This window comes from Rhineura floridana, chromosome 19 (genome assembly GCF_030035675.1).
Source record: "Rhineura floridana isolate rRhiFlo1 chromosome 19, rRhiFlo1.hap2, whole genome shotgun sequence".
In the NCBI taxonomy this organism is placed as follows: Eukaryota; Metazoa; Chordata; class Lepidosauria; order Squamata; family Rhineuridae; genus Rhineura; species Rhineura floridana.
Genome location: NC_084498.1, coordinates 13,244,689 through 13,266,320, shown reverse-complemented (window position 1 = coordinate 13,266,320; position 21,632 = coordinate 13,244,689). Strand labels below are relative to the sequence as shown.

At 41.9% G+C, this 21,632-nt stretch overlaps 1 protein-coding gene across 2 annotated transcripts in view; it reads right to left on the bottom strand.

The window, feature by feature from the left end:
- PIWIL1 (piwi like RNA-mediated gene silencing 1) overlaps positions 1-19,196 on the bottom strand; it is a 46,934-nt gene extending 27,738 nt beyond the window's left edge. The window contains exons 1-7 of one of the 2 annotated variants that reach the window (XM_061602814.1): positions 18,882-19,196; positions 15,690-15,789; positions 7,898-8,018; positions 2,831-2,956; positions 2,289-2,503; positions 1,617-1,738; positions 429-509 (exon numbers count right to left, since the gene is read on the bottom strand). In XM_061602814.1, the coding sequence (XP_061458798.1) occupies positions 429-509; positions 1,617-1,738; positions 2,289-2,503; positions 2,831-2,956; positions 7,898-8,018; positions 15,690-15,770 (746 nt within the window). In that variant the 5' untranslated portion in view covers positions 15,771-15,789; positions 18,882-19,196. Of the gene's footprint in view, positions 1-428; positions 510-1,616; positions 1,739-2,288; positions 2,504-2,830; positions 2,957-7,897; positions 8,019-15,689; positions 15,790-18,798 lie in introns of both variants that reach the window. The other variant, XM_061602813.1, reaches the window with a different exon arrangement.
- Positions 19,197-21,632: the final 2,436 nt, after the last annotated feature.

Below are 21,632 nucleotides of genomic sequence, written 5' to 3'. Positions count from 1 at the left end.
AGGCTGAAGACACTCTAAGTGCATACTTAACACAGTTCTAAGTGCGTTGAAGCCAGCTGACAGACCAGAAAAAAAATGTTCAGAGCTCCAGTTCTATGAAAGCCCTGTTGGTTTGAAGCAGGCAGCCTGAGTCTCCTGTCAACCATAGCAAATGGGAGGAATAACCATCCACCTCCTCTTTCAGGAGTGGAAGATGTTCAGAAAAGATGGATGACAGAGCTCTTATTTATGACACATGACAAAGCAAAACCAGCTTTTGTTCTATATGACCTTCTTGTGCAAAGTACACTATATAAATGAAGACCATTTTTGAGCTAAAATTTGACAGAATACCAAGAAACTGCGACTTTATCCAAAATATGCATCACACACAAAATGCTGTTCAGCCATGTAAAAAAGCTTAACTTAAAAGTGTGTTACAATTTTACCTGTGTTTAGGAATACTGATTGGGTCACTTGGATTGTAATAATTTCGTCCAATTTGCTGCAAGTTCATTATTTTCAACAGTCTGGAAAGAAAAAGTTGTAGTGTTAATAATCTGCAACATAGCAGACCAGAAATTGGCCATGCCATGGCTTGGCTAAGATCTTTCCATTCCTGTACTTTTATAGGAAATCACTCCTATACTTTTATAAGAAATAGCCCCTCAATTCAGGAACAGTGTTCCAATACCATAAACATGAAAATGGACTGCCTTCAAGTCGATTCCAACTTATGGCAACCCTATGAATAGAGTTTTCATGGTAAGCAGTATTCCATTGCTTTCCTCTGAGGCTGAGAGGCAATGACTGGCCCAAGATCACCCAGTGAGCTTCATGGCTGTGTGGGGATTCGAACCCTGGTCTCCCAGGCCGTAGTCCAACACTCTAACCACTAAGCCACACTGGCTCTCACTATAAATATAGGCTTCTGTTACGCAGTAAATCAGATCTGTATCAGTTCTACACAACACTGAGCATCGTTGGTTATGCACAGGATAACCAACTACAAGTTGCACTTGAGCAATTCAGATGTGGTTCCTGAACATTTTTTCCAGGCAATTGGACTGAATTATGATCACCACATGCACTGGAAACAATATTTGCTTTAGTCTTCCAGCCACACACTAGCACTGAGAATGTCAAATGCGGCAGTAGCAAGCTTTGTTGGGGGGAGCGTCCACCACAGTGGACAACCAAGATCACAAGATGGGAGCTTGTCAAGTGCATCACTGGCACAGCCGGCAAAAAGTGGCTAAGAAAGCCAAAGCAGAACAGTTCCCTTCTCACCCCAAATAAACCTGGAGTGTAATGATGAGAAACCATCCAGGATGTTCCACTCAATTAGCATTTCTACTGAGCAGAGGCTCTGCGAAGACGTCACCTGGAAGCAAGCAGTATCAGAACCAGGGGAAGGAGACACCTCCCACCAGATAAATTTGTATGGCTCTGCCTACTAGAGCAAGTAGGCGAAACTCGCTCTAGGATACTTAAAACTCTCCCTCGGTAAAGAAAGGTATTTCAGAGAAATAAGCTTAGCTGGCTCACAAAGCATTTTACCACGAACTACAAACATACTGCTGTCCCATCATCAGCACTAATTTATTTCACAGAGGATCAATGCACTGGCAGCCAACCTTCTAAAAATAATGTTGTAAAACTGTAAGCATGTCGGCGAAGTAGATGGCAGTTCATTGGTTAAGGTGATGGTAATCTTCACAGTCTCTCCCTGACGGGTCCGACTGAACACTTCAGTAATCTGAGAATATTAAATGGCAGTGTGATTAAGTATGACTTGCTTGAAAGTTGACTTACATTTTCATGCAAGAGCTTTGAGAGAACAAGCATAACCCCTTAAAGTGGGGGCTGCCAATATGGTGCCTGTGGGCACATTTGCCCCCATAGAGTCCTTCTTTGGTACCCGCAGGTTGCCTCCCCCAACCCCAGAAAATAGTCTTGAAACAAACATTCCATTAGTGTTTGCTTGGTTGAGGTTTGTGCACAGGGCCCACAACAGTTTCTTTTGTTTGTAAATGTGCTCACAAGCTCAAAAAGGTTGGCACCCGCTGTGTTAAACTGATGAAGCATCTAGAGACAAACAGCAGACACATCTCTAGCCACTTGAGCTTGGTGCTGTGCGCACCCTGAACCTCAAAGTCAACTTAATCAAACAGCACCATCCATCAAGATTTTAGTTCTTCTAAAACTTTGAATCATTATACACGAGCTTTCCAAACTATTCAAAGCATAACTGTGCAGCAACTCTGAAGTCAGCAAGTCTTGACAGAATTAGATTCTAGTCACCATACCTTGTTTTCCAGTTTCTTTGGTAAAAACAAAATGGTCCCATCAAAAGCATGCGTCCTTCCAATTAGGTCCTCATGCTGAAACAGCAAAGCTGAACGAAGACGCCGGGCTTCCATCTGTGGATTGTAGCCAATGTGGTACTGGTACAAGGCCCATTGCGGACGAGAAGTCAGACGAAAATGGTTTGTGCTTAACCTTATCATGGTACCTGAAGCACCTGAAGAAAGACATCCAACTCCTCTTACCAACAGACAGCTTTTCCAACCAACTATATAGCAAGAGACATTCTCATCAGTTAGAAATTTTTCATAGCACACAACACTAGAATGTCAGAATTTACAACAGGGATGGTGAACCTTTTCCTCTGCTCTCCCCTTTCTTTTGGCCTTCATTTAGCATAGTACTCACTGACACCTCAGGAATTTAAATAGCGGTTTGGGAATTTGATAGGGCAGCTGCTAAATCAGAAAGGAATACAATTCTAATTTATTACTGTACGAAACTTATTTTCTACACATTTGTAGCATGCTTAAGAATCATGTACCTGTTTTGGATTCTCTAACATGTTCCATTGACTGACGAGTATTTACACCAAGGTCGTGGAAGTCTCTGCGACGTCCGCCTCTTTCTCCCAATGTCATTTCTTGAAAGCCTGCTGAAATCTGAAGTTCTGCAATTTGTGGAGAAACAAGCATGACTTACAGTGGCAGCAAGTAGTTGTGGTCAGCTAAATCATAACACTCCCTCTCTTGGCAACCTGGAGTTGAAGTAGCCTCAAGGTGAGAGATATTCCATAGTGCAAACACTACTTTCAGTGCCAGCTGAAGCAAAAGGACAGGTCTTTCAAGCAAGTCAGCACTTAGGGTAAAATGTTAAATGGGAAATACAACAGTCTTATATAGTGCTTATAATGCTGATATAGCAGCAAAGCTATACAAGTACTGTAAGCAAGCAAGTATTTAATACAGAAAGAACTGCCAGACTAGAATTTTAACTCTTGAATTATACAGCCACGAAAGTCCCATAAGCTCATTTCAAAACAAAACCTTACAAAAAATATAGTCCTGAACTCAGAAATGCTTGCTTAACAAGCCTCTCAATTTTCATGGTGATACACAAAACAGTCAGAGAGAATAGAGTTCAAAGTCTAAAAAGATAAAAAAAACTCAGATCCCTTCTGAACTTCTATCAGAGTTCTCGTAATCTGTTGAAATTCATTAAAAATCAGCCATGTTGACAGAGTACCTGTAATGCTATTACTGACCATGCCCCATACTCTGACCTTCATCTTCTGCAGTTTAAAAGTTAAAAAAAATGCCTGGCTGATTTTTAATTTAAGAAATTTTGCATTGAACTGTATGATAGTATGCTCAGTAAGAACCAACTGTCAGTGTTTTAAAAGCCAGACTCACAGCTGCTTGGCTTGCCTAATCAGGGGGCCACACCAACACCAGACCTTTATTTCACTTTGGACACTCATGTCTTCTCCCAAAGAATCCTGGGAAGTGTAGTTTGTGAAGCGTGCTGAGAGGAGACACCTATTCCACTGACAGAGCTCCAGTGGCCAGAGTGGTTTAACAGTCAGCTACTCTGAAGGTTTGTGATGGGAACAGGACATCTCCTAGCAACTCTGAGCACCCTTCACTAACTACACTTCCCAAGATTCTTTGAGAGAAGCCAAGACTGTTTAGTGAAATAAAGGCCTGGTGTGGATGTGGCAAAGGACAGCTATGGTTTAAATTTGGGTGGGAGACTACATGTGCCTGCTGTAGAATAAAAAAGGGTGGGGGAAATGCTGGAAAGCAATGATACTGTTCACAATGTTTTCCGTTTGGAAGAAAGGTGCTTCCCCTCTGTCCAGTGTCCACCGACCCAATCTCCTCCCCTCCCCCTACCCTACCTGCCCCTCCCCCGGGTCAGTGTTGGACTACGACCTGAGAGACCAGGGTTTGAATCCCCACACAGCCATGAAGCTCACTGGGTGACCTTGGGCCAATCACTGCCTCTTAGCCTCAGAAGAAGGCAACGGTAAAACTATTTCTGAATATCGTTTACCATGAAAACCCTATTCATAGGGTCACCGTAAGTCGGGATCGACTTGAAAACAATCCATTTCCAAGCATAACTGCACAGAAATAAATCCCATTGAACTCAAAAAGTATGCAAATGATCAAACACACCCTCCCTTCTCCTCCCTCCTACCCCCTCCCTTCCCATCCCCTTCCCTTTCTCCTCCCCCATGGTCAGTTTTACCTACCCTAACCATGATGGCATGGTAGTAGATCCCATTGTACTCAATAAGCATGCAAATGATCAGACCTGCCTTTCCTCTCCTTCCCCTCCCCTCTCCCTTCCTCCTCCTCTCCCCCTTTCCTTCTTCCTCCTCCCCTGCCAACTCTAGCCACCCCTCCCTCCCCCCAGACAGTTTTACCTATCCTAAGCAGGGCTGTGGAGTCAGAAGCAATTTTGGGTGGAGTCAGAAGAAATGTACCGACTCCGACTTCAAAATAAATTTTGACTGACAATTTTTTAAAAATATAAATTCACAATGTCAAAGAAGCTTCCCATGAAGTCAGCTGTATTTCAGCATTTCACCATAACTCAGGATGGAAAACATTTTGTGTGTCAGTGTATGACACAGGACCCAGATGAACACAAATGCTGTGATGCCAAGATCAGCACATATTCAGGCAGTGATAAAAATGTTCCTACGAGAGCTTCCAATTTAAAAAGACATTTACAGCGCTTTCCACGGCTGTGGAGTCGGAGTCGAGGATTCGGAAGCAATTTGGGGTGGAGTCCGAGTCGGACAGTAGAAAAATAGAGGAGTCGGAGTCGAAGATTTGGTGTACTGCCTCCACAGCCCTGCCATCCCTCCTCCCCACCCTATTCCTTGTGGTCAGTTTCATCTATCCTAAGCATGATTGCAGGGGAGTAAATCCCACTGAACTCAATAAGCATGTGTAGCTTGGAAGAATTTGGTAACATGTGCCTCTGGGCATATGGCAAGCGGTGGCAACACCTGCAATCAGCCCAAATAATAGAAAGAAGACATGTGCTGTGCTGTTCTTGTTTTAGCAGGGACAAAGCAACATTATTAAGTCAGTTGATATAGTTCAGATGGTCACTTTAAATATGACTGATTTACTTTGCAATTTTAGTGAATTTCCTATGGTAAATTATTTTTTTTGCTTCTGTTTCAGTGAATATCTGAAGTACAGCAATGCTTTGCAACACTAAAAGAAAGCTCCAAAAACAATTGTGGAATAAAGGCACTGACTACTCTGCAGAATAGTTTCCAGTGGACATGAGGACTGTCTCAGTTTGCACAAGATAAAACAGTGGGAGGTGAAATATATTCTATCAAAATTCTAGGTGTGCTCTATGTTTTTAATTGACCATGCCCACTTTTCCTTAAGTGGCGCGGTTTAATTATAGCAGCGTGAAAACATGCATCTTGGGCAGGTTAACTTTGTTTTTTCCAACAGCTAAAGTCATAAATCTCATAAACTGGGTAGGTATATACATTTCGGTTTTTCCCCCTGTTGTGTGTAGGAGTCAGATCCTGGGCAGTGTTTTGAAAACCTTCCCAATAGTTGCTTTTGGGGGTAAAAACAGTGCTAATCCCATATGTCCAGAGTAAATCCTATTGAATTCAGTAGGAATTACTTTTGAGTAGACATGATTATGAATGTGCTGAAAATCAATGGGACTTTGGAGTGAATGTAAAAAAGAACTGTGTTTGTGTTCTCTTTCTGCCCCCCCCCCCAGTCCTATTTTAAAGCAAGTAGGCAGGGCTTACTTAGGTATTGCAGTTTTTATTCTGTAGGAAACTAATACTGATTTTTAAAAAACTAATACTGATTTTTCTGCAATGACCAATTGGTTTGACAATAAACTATTATATGGGCTGTATGTATTTATACATCTGCAGTGTGTGCGTGTGTGTATGGAGTCTTTCCAACACCCCTGTGAGGTAGGGTTGGAAACCAAGGCAGCTCACAACAAGAAATAAAGCCATTTAAAATCCAATAACCATAAAAACAAGTATAAACAGTTGCAAAACAGTGTAAAGTGGCATGATTCGGAATTTTGGGTTGTGTGAATGAAGATGCTTTATCACTTGAGGTTGCATTTCTGTCCCTGTTTGAGTAAGCCCCATTGAATACACTGGGACTTGCTTCTGAATAAATAAATTTAGGACTGCACTATAAATATCTTTACAGTTTGTGTAAATAATAAATATATTTGATAGTTATGCTTACATAAATATTTCTTCATTTATCATATTTTTGGTTTTTGGTTAGGAATCCTGACTGGTTGTGAGATGCTTAGTTTTTTGCCTTATAGGAATCTTGTTGTGGTTGGTATGGTATTACATTTAGGAAAGTGTTACTGCCTTCTGTGTTTTTTTTTCCTATTTGCATTTCACTTATCTTTAACCTCACTCCGTTACAGCCATAGAAGCAACAGCAGCATATGCAAGATAATTAACTCCCATTAGTGATAAGAACAAGAATTTATAATTATTATTTCAATTAAAACAAGAGGCTTATCAATACTTTGAAGAGGACCAGATATTTATTTTCTTTCTGAGCCCAGGACTGGGTCTTTCATGATGCCCGGTGTGTGTGTGTGGGGGGGGGGAGCAGGAGAGTAGTCGATAAGACAGACATCCTGGCATTGATAATCGAATTAGCAAGGTATGTGTGGGGTTGTTGTACACTTCCAGGCCCAGTTTCATTTTGAGTATGGAGGTGGAACCTGTGTAGATGTGGTTATCAAAGGGAGAAGAAATTTTGAGTTAAGCAAAGCTCTGCTTTTATAAAACCTAAGAAACATACAGTACTTTGAATGTCTGAGTGCCTGCACCAGTGGAATACTGGAGGAACTTGTAAAACTTGCTGCAACAGTATTTAGAACTGAGCATGTGGTGTGAAAGACTCCTTTTCCTAACATTTTGGCTTGTTTTTCTCTGATTGTGTATTTTTATTGTTTTTACTATATTTGTAAGCTGTGCTGAGCTCTGTTTTTAACAGCAAAAGGGCAGGATATAAATTCTCTTAATCAATCAATAAACACTCCATAGTGTTGGAAACTAGAGTCTAGGCATTTAATGTTGCTTTTAAAAAAAAGATTTCTCACATCTTTCCCCAGTTTTTGTTGGTAATTCCTAGGCACAAAAACAAAACAACTGGACAATCCAAATATTAATATTTATAAGTTTATAAGTGACAGTTTTCCTGCTAAGTACCTGCATGTCATAAGCAGGGGTAGTCTTATACGGCGAGTATATCCCAAACTCTATATTTTAACTGGAAAAGTTGGGGGTTGTCTTATACGCCCAGTCATCTTATATGCCGGAATATACGGTACATTAATCAATGTATGTCCTTATGAAATGCAGGAGTAACCTTCCTTCCTGTGTGAGTGATGGCAGCAAATTCAAACAGGCACTATGACAGCAGAGAATGTCAGTAAAAACTAAATGATACTTAACTGAACCTTTTGAAAAATCAAATGCAAATCTAAACAGTAGCTTAGCTTATACACACAGGAGTTGAAAGAATTCGCACTTTTGGATAATAATGCTATTCTGATGCACTCTTACCCTGCGATCTTGGTGCAACTGGTCCTTTTCTTTGCCGCCCACGCCCAATTAGTTCCCCTTCTGCTAGTGGCTCTGCTGGAGGTTGCTCGGGTTTAGTTTGCCCATAGGCAGGTGGCTGAACCTAGAAGATTCACCAAAAATGAGAACTGAATGTTAGTCACTTACTGTGAATGCCCATTCCAATCCAACATGGTGTCAATCAAATATTGCTCGACTCCTACCACCTCTCAGGACATTTGAAGTGCTTTGCTGACCTACGAGGCTCTGCCTCAATTCCAAATCCTTGCCAAGACAGTCACAGAGTGTGTGTATGAAGAAACTAGTGGGAATATATGTATTAGGACAGAAAAAGATAACGTTAAAAAGAGTCGATCTAGCCCAGCATCCTGTTCTCAGTGGCCAAACAGACACACCGCTGTCCCATTTGTGGGCATACTAGAGTCAACAGCATCCTCCCCACTTTTGTTCTCAGCAGCTGGTATTCAGAAGCACATCACCTTCAACACTGGATGCGAAACACGGCTTCACCCTTGATCATTTTGTCTAACCCCCCTTTTAAAGCCAGGCAAATTGGTGGCCATCACTGCATCTTGTGGAAGTACAACAAAGCTCATTATAATGTGCCTGCTTGTACCTTGGAATCTGATATGCTACAAGTATGACCAAGTAAAATATACAGTACAGCAGTTCACACTTCTTTTCACACACAAGATTGACCAAGGAGGAGGTTCTCATCCTTCCAAACAACTTTCCTCACTTCAGTGCCTGTCTTGGAATCAGTATTGTATTCACTGCCCAGGGCTGTGGAATCGGAGAGTCAGAAGCAATTTTGGGTGGAGTCAGAAGAAATGTACCAACTCCGACTTCAAAGTAAAAACTTTCATAGGAATTTAGGAAAGTTTTCTTGTTCAGAAATTTTTATCAAATAAATAGATTTTATGTTCTATCAATCTAGTCTGATGATTCACATGGTGGTCATGAAATGCCTTGTGCTACCATTTTACTACAGTAAATTTGTTATTACTAGTTAATATACATTTGCCATTTATGAAGGAGTCGGACAGTAGAAAAAGAGAGTCGGAGTCGAAGGTTTGGCGTACCGACTCCACAGCCGTCATATCTTTAACGCTTAAGGGTAAGCCTGAGCTGAAATGCAACCGGGAAGGTTTCTTATTCACACTTATGTCAGCCTCACTTTCTGCTTTGTTCTACCTTGTCCTTCATACTGAAGTGCCCGTTTCCCTGATTAGTTCTTCAGTTTGCTCCCTGGGTGTTTGAGCTATTTTTTTCCTGACAGCATTCATCTAATTTTTCTCCTGATGTTCCCCTCCACCGGTTTCCCGCTCTTATTCCTTCCCGGAGGCTTTTTTCCAGGGGTCAGTTGACACTTCCCCTCAGTTTTGGTTACTTCTCAAGCCCTTTTGTTATTGTCTGAGGAGTTTAATTTGGTAACTTATTCTTCCCTCAGTGTTACCCTTCCTCCTTCTTTCCTTCCCATCCCTAAGCTGCAGTGACAGTTTTACCTCAGCCAGTTTGCCTATTTCTCTTTTTTCCTCCACAGTTCTATATCTGTCCCGGATTCCTCTTTCTGCTCCCACTTATTGTGTATTAGGTTTGGTTGCTTCTTCTGCCTCAATCCTCGTCTTTTTTTTTTTAAATCATTCAAGTCCCTTTCAGTTCAATTTTCATTATAATGCTGAAGCCCTATAAATCCAGGTGTTTTCTTTGTCCTGACACCCGCTTTATAATGAACTTCTACTGTAAATTCCATAATTTAACTATGCACTCTGAAGTACTTCCTTTTCTGTCCCGATTCTTCTAATATTCAGCTTCAATGGATGGCCCCAGGTTCTAGTGTTATGAGAGAGAGCTTTCCCTTCAACTTTCTTCACACCATGCATGATCTTATGTGTGAAGCCTCCACAAAGACGTGGATGATGTACGGTTGCAGCTGGAATCACTGTGTGATTCAGCCACCTCAAGAAACGAGAGGTTGGATGCCTCCTTCACACTGGACCATAATGAACATTCATGGTAAATGACCACTTGGACCAGTGGGAAGGAGGCATCCAGGCTTTCCAAGCCTACCCCCTCTTCTGGCAAGGCTGAAGGTGGCTGATCACTAAGGCAGAAGCATGCACAACTTCAAAATGTTGCCTGCGCTGAAGCGTGGGTGTCCATCTTATAATGCCTGGCGGAAGTATTTGCTGAGAACCTGGTTACAGCATTACATGTATGATAATGGAACATTGGTAGAAAAGTTGCAGTGGTGAAAATTGCCTTGGTAGAATATGCTATGATTTTTAAACGTTGTGCCTGGAAAGGTAATAACATTTATGCCTTGATCCATCTAGCAAGGGTAGCCTTAAGACATGTTTTGGCCCAAGACAGATTGATTAAAGGAAATAAGTAAGTAATCTGACCACCTGAAGGGCCTGATCTTCCTGCCCTGTGCATACCCAGCTTGTGGCAAGCTTTTCAGAAGGGTGACATGGGTTTGGTCAAAAGAAAGGCAGGATTAGCTCCAGAGATTAACAGAGGAGGGATAAAAGACAGATGTGGCTTTAGAATCAGGATCACTCTGATATAATACACTTGACGGAAAGTCTGCAATTGAGAGATTTACCGGGCCGATTGCCATGAAGTCGCCCATCTCCAGCAGCAGCAGCAGCAGTAAAATCCAACGTAAAGGCTTGAACAGCTCCTTTGTGAGCATCTTATCAACAGCCAAGCTCCAGGAGGGATGCAACCAACTGCGCGAGGGTGGAGCAAGCAGAAATGCCACTGAAGAAGCTCTTGAAGTGAAGCCACCCGATTGCTGACAGGCTCAACGACAGCAATCATATAACACCAATCTTGGCATAGCTACACTAGCTCTCTGTATATTTGCAAGCTCAATTCAAAGTGCTGATTTTCACCCCTGAAGCCTTGTATGGCTCAGGATTATTATCTTATAGAGCGCCTCCCCCAATATGAATCTACCCAGACACTTTGATTGGCATCTGAGGCCTTCCTCCAGGTGCTCTCTCTGAGGATGGTGCGACAAGAGAGCCTTTTCCACTATGGCTCCTTGCTTGTGGAATGGACTCCTTGATGAGGTCTGCCTCACACCATCATTAACATCCTTTTGGCAGCAGATAAAAATATTTTTTCCCAGGCATTGATGGATTATGAATATTTTGCTTTGTCTTTATAGTATGTTTTCGCTGCTGACGTTTTTCCTGAAATTGTTATTCTACAGCTTTTATTATAACTTATTTTTTATGCTTTATACTCTTAAAAAAACAGGTTGCTTGGAAACTCCTATGTGGCAAGCAACTAATAATAATAAATTGGATGAGGATGATAATCTCTGACCAGCAAACCGGAGGACAGCCCTAGCACCCTGTGTCAACAGGTGGCAGCCCTAACCCCGAAGTCAAGACCCACTTGTAGAAACACAACACCACCTTTACACCAGCTGATCTGTATCTAACAACATTATGCTTGGCCCAAAGCGCAAGATGCCTCCCATGACAACTCACAGATCCTAATGGTTGACAGGCAGCAGGATGATCTGAATTACCTGCTCCAGGTAACCTAGCTTGGTAAGGATCTCCCAGTCAGACACCATCTGGTAACTGGAGCCACTCCAGATTCGAATTAAATACTGGGCCCCAAGAAAGGAGAGCCCTGGATGACTATAGGAACTATAAGCCATTGATGAGGTGTTTTAGACCTGAAAACCATGACCAATGCATCCATTAAGGAGCTACTAACACATCTGTTGCTTGCCCTGTCCAGGTTTTCTAAAGAATCCTGACTAGAACAGGTATTGACAGGAACACATTTAAGAATCAAAGGCAACAAGCTGCGGAGAACATCAAGTTCTCTGCTCCTGGAGTCGGGCAACATGAGTAAAACCAAGTCTTTATTTTTGAGGAGAAGGAAATAGGTCTATGATAAGGAGACTGAACCTGCAAATTAGAACTTTGAATGGCTATGGGGCTGCACTCTACTGGGTCCAGGGTTTGTCAGCACAAAGGTCTGCTACTGAGTTCACCGAGTCCTTGAAGTGCTCCATTTTGAGAGACTGTATCTGTCTGTATAAGAATCACTTCTGCTTGTGTATCTCAATCTCAACCCCCCTGCCCCCACGTACGAAGCGTGTTTTTGCCATCATGCTGTCCAACCTTACCAGTGCATAAGCTAGATGCATCAGGATGGAAAAAGACTGCGGGGTCAAGTTTAAAGCTCTGAACTCCAGTCAGTTTATGCTACTAGAGGCCTTTGTTGGGGCCCAGGAGCCTTGCGTTCTCCCATCCAAACTTGCGTTGGTGGCCACTATCACTCTTGTAGGCAACTGAAGAGGGATCCTCCCCCACAATCCATAGGCACCAAGTTTATTGCTCCAACGTGGTGAAAAAGCCTTTGAACAAAACAGACTCGGAGCACCTTTTGATTCTAACTTACAGAAGACAGAGGAACCTGATGCATCAAGTGAAATACTTATTTTATATTTACATATACATTTTTAAAAAAGAAATATAGATGGTTTTAATTCTTTTAAATATGTTTCATTTTAATTTCAATTATATTGTTTTAACATTTTGATGGTTGCCTCCTTTGGGAGAAAGGGTGCAAAACAAATTTAATAAATATATTTAATTACAAAATAAAATATACAATGCACATCCTCTTGGAATAAACATGAATACTGAAAAGCTTTTTCAATTCAAGCAAGCTTTTCAATTTTTTGAAGTTCAGAAATTACAGAATTTTAAGACACCAATTCTGTTTAATGAAATAAATGAGTTGACATTTGAAACTCTACTAAGATAGAGCAGGATAAAAACAGGCTTAACAGGATCAAATATGGGTTAAGGACAGCTGCCAACAGCAATTTGATGTACACCGCCCAGAGAGCCTTTTTGGCTTAGGGCGGTATATAAATTAAATAAAATAAATAAATAAATAAATTCAGACATCACTCCAAGCCCTGATTAAATAAGCTTAACTACTGTACAGTGTGAGGTCTAAATAGACAAAACAGGACTTGCTATTGTCTGGAAAAGTTAAGTTAAAACCATGGCTTGAAATGGGTCTGCAAACTATGGCATGTCTGCATTATTTATTTATTTATTTATTTAATTGGGTTTGTATACCGCCCTTAGCAAAATAGCTCTCAGGGCGGTTGACAACATGAGATAAAATACATAGATCATAACAATAAATCACTAAACATATACAATACAAAAGAAGAAAAGTACAATGAAACAAAATAGGAGATAATTAGGATTAGTGTAACACGATTCAAACGATACGATTAAAATGATTAAAATGCCTGCGAGCATAAAAAGGTCTTTACCTGGCGCCGAAAAGATAATAATGTAGGCGCCAGGCGGACCTCTTCGGGGAGGCTATTCCACAACTCGGGGGCCACCACAGAGAAGGCCCTAGATCTAGTAGCCACCCTCCGGGCCTCACAATGAGTTGGAACCCGGAGGAGGGCCTTCGATGTCGAACGTAGTGAACGGGTAGGTTCATAGCTGGAGAGGCGTTCCATCAGGTATTGCGGTCCCACGCCATGTAAGGCTTTATAGGTCATAACCAGCACCTTGAATCTCGCCCGGAAGCAAATAGGTAGCCAGTGCAGGCGAGCCAGAACAGGAGTTATGTGCGACGACCGACTGGTCCCCATCAAAAGTCTGGCTGCCGCATTCTGCACTAGCTGCAGCTTCCGAACTGTCTTCAACAGCAGCCCTATGTAGAGCAGATCATTAACAGATCATAGCTACAGCCCTTCCTCTAGGCCAGGGGTAGGGAGCATTTGGCTCTCTAGATGTTGCTGGACTACAACTCTCATCAGCCCCAGCAAGCATTGCTAACGGCTAAGGATGATGCAACCTGTCATTCAGCAACATCTGTAGGGCCAAAATTCCCCACACCAGCTCTAGGCAGTGCATCTAGACTGGAATGCTGAGCAAATGGAGAACAAATGTAGACAAATAGCCCTAAACTTGTTTGCTTATAGATTGGTTGCTACCTGGATCAGTTCAAACATTAATGTGAAACCATGCGATTAACTGAACAAGCTCTCCTCCTCCTCCCACCCTCAGTTTCCCTCGTTGCTTCAGACTTAGTGGGAAATTATGGTTTGATATGAAATCAAGAATGAAAGGGGCAGTAAAGCAAGAGAGATGATGAAGTAGGGGAAGGCTATGAGCACAAGCCCTATTGAAACCATGATTTGGTGCTGCATCTAATTTGCCGCATTATGGCAGGGAAGGGGGAACCTCTGGCCTAATCATGGCCCTTCAGGGAGTCCACTTGGTTCCTGTGGACATTCTCCACAAACCATGCCCACACACCCACTAGATGACATCACTAGTGATCTACCTCCCTATCACTAGAGGTCCACCCTCTTCCCCCATTAACTTCCCAACATTGGGGACAAAGGGGGAGAGGGGAGATTTGGAAAAGTCTTTTCAAAATCCCTCCTCTCCCTTCAAGTTCCCAATGCTGAGGACTTAATGACAGAAGGAAGGAAGACTTGGAAAATCATTTCCTTCTCTCCCTTTGGGAGGAGCAAGGAAGGAAAGAAAAAAGCCAACAGGGTTCCCAAGTGCCAGCACCAAGTACTGGCTTCCTTCTGCCCTTCAGGCGGTGCGATAGCAAGGGGGGGTAGAGGAGAGAAAGAAGCTTGCTTTCCCTTTCAACTCCCCCACCACCACCACTGGCAGCAGAAGGTAGGAAGCCAGCACTTGCTGAAGGAGCTTGGGAACCCTCCCCTGCAAGGGATTTGACAGGTGGGTAGGGTCACCCGCCTGCCAAATTTGGCCTACAAGGCTGATAAGGACCTGGCCCATGGAGTGAAAAAGGTTCCTCATCCCTGGATTTGTTGACGTGTGTGCGTTGTTGCGTGAAACAGCATACATTACGTTGGAGTTAAGTTGAGCAAGAAACTTCTTCAGAGCATTAGAGCATGTTAAGAGTCTTTATTAAGACATTATGGCCAGAGGCTTAAGAGTAAATACATGTAGAGTTTCTTCAGTCACCCCCCTTCTGGTACATCTCTCTTCAAAGGTACACAGAAGAGAACCTCTCAGTTCAGAGGCAATACACAGAAGACCAGCCTCACAGTTCAGAGGCAATATTCAGAAGACACAACTTACAGACTCTGTTAGAACTTTCCCAGTTGCTATCTCACGTTACCATGACAACCGCTGGCCTTGGATGTCTGCTCACTCTCAGGCCAAGAGATAACAGTTACTTCTCCAAACTTGCAGGCTTTATGGAAAACAACTAGAGACAGTAATGCCTATGGGTCACAGCCCAACAGGATTATGGTCATCATCGTTTGGAATCAACATGTAAAATGAGCATTTGTCTACTTGCAACCCAATCCTACATATATTTACATCGTCCCACTTAGTTCAATGGTGCTTATTCCTAAGTAGGTGTGCACAGGATTGCAGCCTCGCTGGTGACAATTATATACAACTGAAGACTTTGATACTGACAGCAATAGGAGAAACACCAAATATATTCAACCCAAAATTTTACCATTTCTTATTAAGCTATCGCCTGAATTACTGATCACCTTATCAAAGCCCACAACTGGAAGATCTAAACAGTTGACTATGTTGTCTTTCAGGCACAACATTTATGACCAGTTTTCAACCATGCAAAGTATTTTTTAAAAAACAGGACTTTTGTGGAAGTTTGAAATGAAACTTGAGCAACAGAATGTAAGACTTATCCATGAATCAACACGTCCATATTTCCAATCTTGAAGCTTTTAAACACTCACCGGAGTTGCTCCTACGGTGGGTGTAGTAGTCTCCTGGCCACGGGCCCTTCCCCTTGCTCGAGCTCTTGCTCTACCAGACATTGTCTCTCAAGAAAACAAGCTGCAATTATGAAACAGAATCAACACATATTTTGATTTCATCACATTCCTTAAAGTAAAAGTTAATCCACAAAAAGACAGCATTCGAACCAAAACCACATGCTGGTTTACTCAAATCCCTGGATAACAGAAGAAAAGGTCTTGGAGCACTTTTCAAAATGCCACCTGGAGTATGAGCTCAACAAACTACCCCACTTAGAGCCAAGGTACAAATATCTGTGCATTATTTTTTCCCCTTGGGGCAAAAAGCCACGGGGTGTATTTTTTTTAAAATGAGGAAATGGCTGTAGGAAACTGACAAAGCAGCCCTTTTTGCATTTCTTCCACTGAAATGCAGCCATTTTGTCTTGTGTATGTTTTGACATTGGAGAAAAGGGACACAGGAAGCTGCCTTATACTTTATTGGTCCATCTAGCTCAGCACTGTCTACACTGAATGGCAGCTTCTCTCCAGGGTTTCAGGCAGGAGTTTTTCCCAATCCTATCTGGACATGCCAGGAGTTTGAATCTGGGACCTTCTGCATGCAAAGCAGTATGAGGCTGCATGTAGCTTTTCCCTTAATCTTAAACACTTTGGAGAGACTGTTCAATTTAAGATCAGATGCATTCTAGCATAGAACCTCAATTGTGCATTTTAACATTTATCAGTTTCATCAAAATTGTGATGTAATAAATATTCTATCTTTTACATTAATTAAAAAGATATGACTTTGTCTTTATAACATATGAAGATTAACATTCATTTTAAGATGGGATGGATTAAAATCAGTTTTTAAAAAATAAAAATAGGATTTCTTTATTTAAATCAGATTTTTTATTTTTTAAAATAAACAATGAAATAATAAATTTTTCTCTCATTCAATTCTATCTTATTCCAAACAAGCTAAATCTACATTTACAGTCTCATTAAAATGAATTGGTTCTATCACATCCACACATATTGAGTTATCTACCAATCAAACATGGGCATTTATTTCAGTTTTTTATCTCATGAAAGTGACTCTCACTACAGACTTGCTTCTTGGAAGTTCTGGACTTTCAGTTTCTGTTTCACTAAAATTACATATGGAAAGACATAGGCTGCATGGATATGGGATTGTTGCACTTCTGAGCTTATGTGGCGGTGGAGCTGGGCCACACAAGACAAGAGTTAGAACAGAGACAATACAGAAGAGGACAGGTGGAAGCAGAGTAGAAAGGAACAATGGACAGGACTGTTAAGAAAAAAAGAAAAACATAGTACAGACACAGTTTCCAGTTCCTATACCCCCCCTTTTTTTTTGCCACAGGGAATATTTTGAAGAAATTCCTTCCCTGGACCAAAAATGAAAATGTGCAAAGTGTAAACAGTGCAGGAAAGAGATGCAGGGCTCCTTATTGCTTGTTTAATCAGTAAACCAGGTTTAGTATCGATAACCCAAGTTTACAGTGTAAAATGATACAGCTAAGAATTGCCACTGGATGCCATTTTCATATTTCATATTATATAACATGCCCCTTATTTTGCAACATCATGGCAGTCTATAATGATGATGCCGCAAATCTATTCCCAGTTTTACTTCAGCAACTTATCTTCTCTTGGAAACCCCATTCTTTACTTGTTTTCTGAAAAAGCAAGTATCTGCAGCTTGGCACAAGCAATATCAGAATCACAGACTATTGAAGGGGCCTATAATGCCACTGAGTCCAACCCCCTGCTCAATGCAGGAATCCAAGTTAAAGCATATCTGACAGGTAGCTGTGCAGCTGCCTCTTGAATGCCTGCAATGTTGGAGAGCCCACCATCTCCCTAGGTAATCAGTTCCATTTTTCAATTCCAATCTTTATTCGACCATAGGTCAGCTTAAAACATAGTAAGACAAAAACATACATGTAGCAATATGCTATATGACATTTTAGTTAATACATAGTTTTATATATAAAAACATGAATTTTTAAAATAGCTTAAGAACATTTAAAACTTAGATTTATTAATTAAATTTCCGTGAGGCCAAGGTTAGACTTTAATTTACATGTTAATATAACTAACATATCATCTTAAATTAGCTATAATCAATTACTTGGCACTCTATGCTATATTATTTAGACAACACATTTGTCAGTAAATATCTAAACCAGTATGACAGATTATAACTTTCATTGTCATACCACTCTAACAGCTAGGAATTTTTTCCCTGATGTTCAGCCAAAAGCTGGCTTCCTGTAATTTGAGGCCATTATTCTGTGTCCTGCACTCTGGGGTGATCAAGAAAAGATCCTGGCCCTCCTGCACGACAACCTTTCAAGCATTTGAAAAGTGCTATCATATGTCCCCTCAGTCTTCTCTTCTCAAGGCTAAACATGCCCAGTTCTTTCAGTTTCTCCTCATAGGGCTTTGTTTCCAGTCCCCTGATCATCCTTGTTGCCCTCCTCTGAACCCGTTCCAGTTTGTCTGCATCCTTCTTGAAGTGCAGCTTCCAGAACTGGACATAATACTCAAGATGAGGCCTAACTAGTGCAAAGAACAAATAAATTTTAATAAAAACCACAGGATAAAAATCAACACATTTTTACTGTCTATCCCATGGGATTGTATGATACAATATCGTATACCTCCTTCTCTTCTTTTTTATTAAGCGTACCTCTAACAATATTTTATTCATCTTCTGTATTAACCATGCCTCTGCTATTACTTTATCATTGGATGCGGTCCAGTACATTTTATATTCTGCGTTGTACTTAAAAATACCTCAAAGAAACAGATCAACATTAAAACCAGAAAAGCCAGCATAAAGGAATATAAGAAAGCTTTCAAAAACAAACCCTTTAACCACCTCTCACACAAAAAAAAACCACGAAGCAAATACCCTTTTAAAAAAAAATGATTTGAACAGTTTGTGATGTTGGATTTTACATTCTTGTGACCCGCCCTGGAACCTTGTGGCGAAGGACAAGTAATAAACCTGATGTTGATGACAATAATTTAAACGTATTAACCAAAGGGCCTATACACGAGCAGGAGTACTACAGACCTGAGGCAAACGCACTGACCACTTGTTTTAAGTTTCCAAACGGCCCAAGCAGTCTCCCTCTCCCTACAAGCCCCTTGCCTCACCCGCCACGACCGAAGACCGACCGCTTTACGCGAGGTCCGCTTGCATGGGTGTGGCCGTTAAACCGCGCTTTCAAGCCTCCCCCAGAAGCGCGTGCGCAAGCCGCGCCCACAACATTTTCCCCCTCTCAAAAGAGGGGAGGAAAAGTCGACGCTACACTCTGCTTATGGCCCCGTCGCGAGGCACAAAATATCACTCCGCGTCACGCGAAGGAGGCGCGGGATTTCAAATCACCGCTGCCATGCCCAGACGCTCCTTTTCTCGTGCAACTCCTTCTCAGCCGTTTTGCGCGTACGGTGTTCGCCGTAGGAAACAAAAGAAAAGAAAAAGGAGGAAGGTGTTATGTTGTTGTTGGGACTATTTTTTCTTCTGCCTTTCCGCTTCCGTTTGAATGAACACTCGCCAGCTACTGTCCTGCTGGGGCATTAACTGCAAAGGCGCGGGTTAAGCTCTGATTGGCAGCACGGTCCTCGTGACCATTCCCCCCCCCCCATTTCTCGGAAGAATATGCCAAAAATGGCTGAAGTGCGTCCCCGCGATCCGAAAATTACCGAGGAGTCCGGAAAGCTTCCGAAGTAGTCAGAACCGGTGTTTTCGGACGCGTTCTATTAATGGAGGTGCGTCTCACGAAGTTTTGTGTTAAGGCACTGAATTTAAGCATTAGCACCACTCACTATTTTTAATTTGACAATTTCCTATTTTTGAATTAAACCTAAATGTTTACTTTTAATGGCTCCGGATTAACAAAGCGGCTTTGTGCAGGAACTGAAAAAAATGTAGGTACACTCACAAATCTAAGGTGCAATCACAGTACTCTGTACTGTTCCGGTCGCCTCACTTCAAAACGGATATTGTAGAGTTGGAAAGTAGCTCACCTAAAGAGGAGGTAGAAGTGAAAAAAGTGGTCAGAGAAAAGGTGGTTTCGCTCACATTTAACGCTAGAGGAAGTAGAATGCTGGAAGATTCAGGACAGACAAAACAAGCTACTACTTCATGCAGTGCACAGGCAAACGGAGAAGCTAAATGAATTCTTTGCATCTGTCTTCACAGTGGAAGATATAGGGCAGATCCCTGAACCTGAACTAACATTTGCAGGAAGGGATTCTGAGGAACTGAGACAAATAGTGGTAGTGAGAGAGGAAGTTCTAGGCTTAATGGACAATATAAAAACTGACAAATCACCGGGCCCGGATGGCATCCACCCAAGAGTTCTTAAAGAACTCAAATGTGAAATTGCTGATCTGCTAACTAAAATATGTAACTTGTCCCTCAGGTCGTCCTCCGTGCCTGAGGACTGGAAAGTGGCAAATGTAACGCCAATATTCAAAAAGGGATCCAGAGAGGATCCCGGAAATTACAGGCCAGTTAGCTTAACTTCTGTCCCTGGAAAACTGGTAGAAAGTATTATTAAAGCTAGATTAACTAAGCACATAGAAGAACAAGCTTTACTGAAGCAGAGCCAGCATGGCTTCTGCAAGGGAAAGTCCTGTCTCAGTAACCTATTAGAGTTCTTTGAGAGTGTCAACAAGCATATAGATAGAGGTGATCCAGTGGACATAGTGTACTTAGACTTTCAAAAAGCGTTTGACAAGGTACCTCACCAAAGACTTCTGAGGAAGCTTAGCAGTCATGGAATAAGAGGAGAGGTCCTCTTGTGGATAAGGAATTGGTTAAGAAGCAGAGAGTAGGAATAAACGGACAGTTCTCCCAATGGAGGGCTGTAGAAAGTGGAGTCCCTCAAGGATCAGTATTGGGACCTGTACTTTTCAACGTGTTCATTAATGACCTAGAACTAGGAGTGAGCAGTGAAGTGGCCAAGTTTGCTGACGACACTAAATTGTTCAGGGTTGTTAAAACAAAAAAGGGATTGCAAAGAGCTCCAAAAAGACCTCTCCAAACTGAGTGAATGGGCGGAAAAATGGCAAATGCAATTCAATATAAACAAGTGTAAAATTATGCATATTGGAGCAAAAAATCTTAATTTCACATATACGCTCATGGGGTCTGAACTGGCGGTGACCGACCAGGAGAGAGACCTCGGGGTTGTAGCGGACAGCACAATGAAAATGTCGACCCAGTGTACGGCAGCTGTGAAAAAGGCAAATTCCATGCTAGCAATAATTAGGAAAGATACTGAAAATAAAACAGCCGATATCATAATGCCGTTGTATAAATCTATGGTGCGGCCGCATTTTGGAATACTGTGTACAGTTTTGGTCGCCTCATCTCAAAAAGGATATTATAGAGTTGGAAAAGGTTCAGAGGAGGGCAACCAGAATGATCAAGGGGCTGGAGCGACTCCCTTACGAGGAAAGGTTGCAGCATTTGGGGCTTTTTAGTTTGGAGAGAAGGCAGGTCAGAGCAGACATGATAGAAGTGTATAAAATTATGCATGGCATTGAGAAAGTGGATAGAGAAAAGTTCTTCTCCCTCTCTCATAATACTAGAACTCGTGGACATTCAAAGAAGCTGAATGTTGGAAGATTCAGGACAGACAAAAGGAAGTACTTCTTTACTCAGCGCATAGTCAAACTATGGAATTTGCTCCCACAAGATGCAGTAATGGCCACCAGCTTGGATGGCTTTAAAAGAAGATTAGACAAATTCATGGAGGACAGGGCTATCAATGGCTACTAGCCATGATGGCTGTGCTCTGCCACCCTAGTCAGAGGCACCATGCTTCTGAAAACCAGTTGCCAGAAGCCTCAGGAGGGGAGAGTGTTCTTGCACTCGGGTCCTGCTTGCGGGCTTCC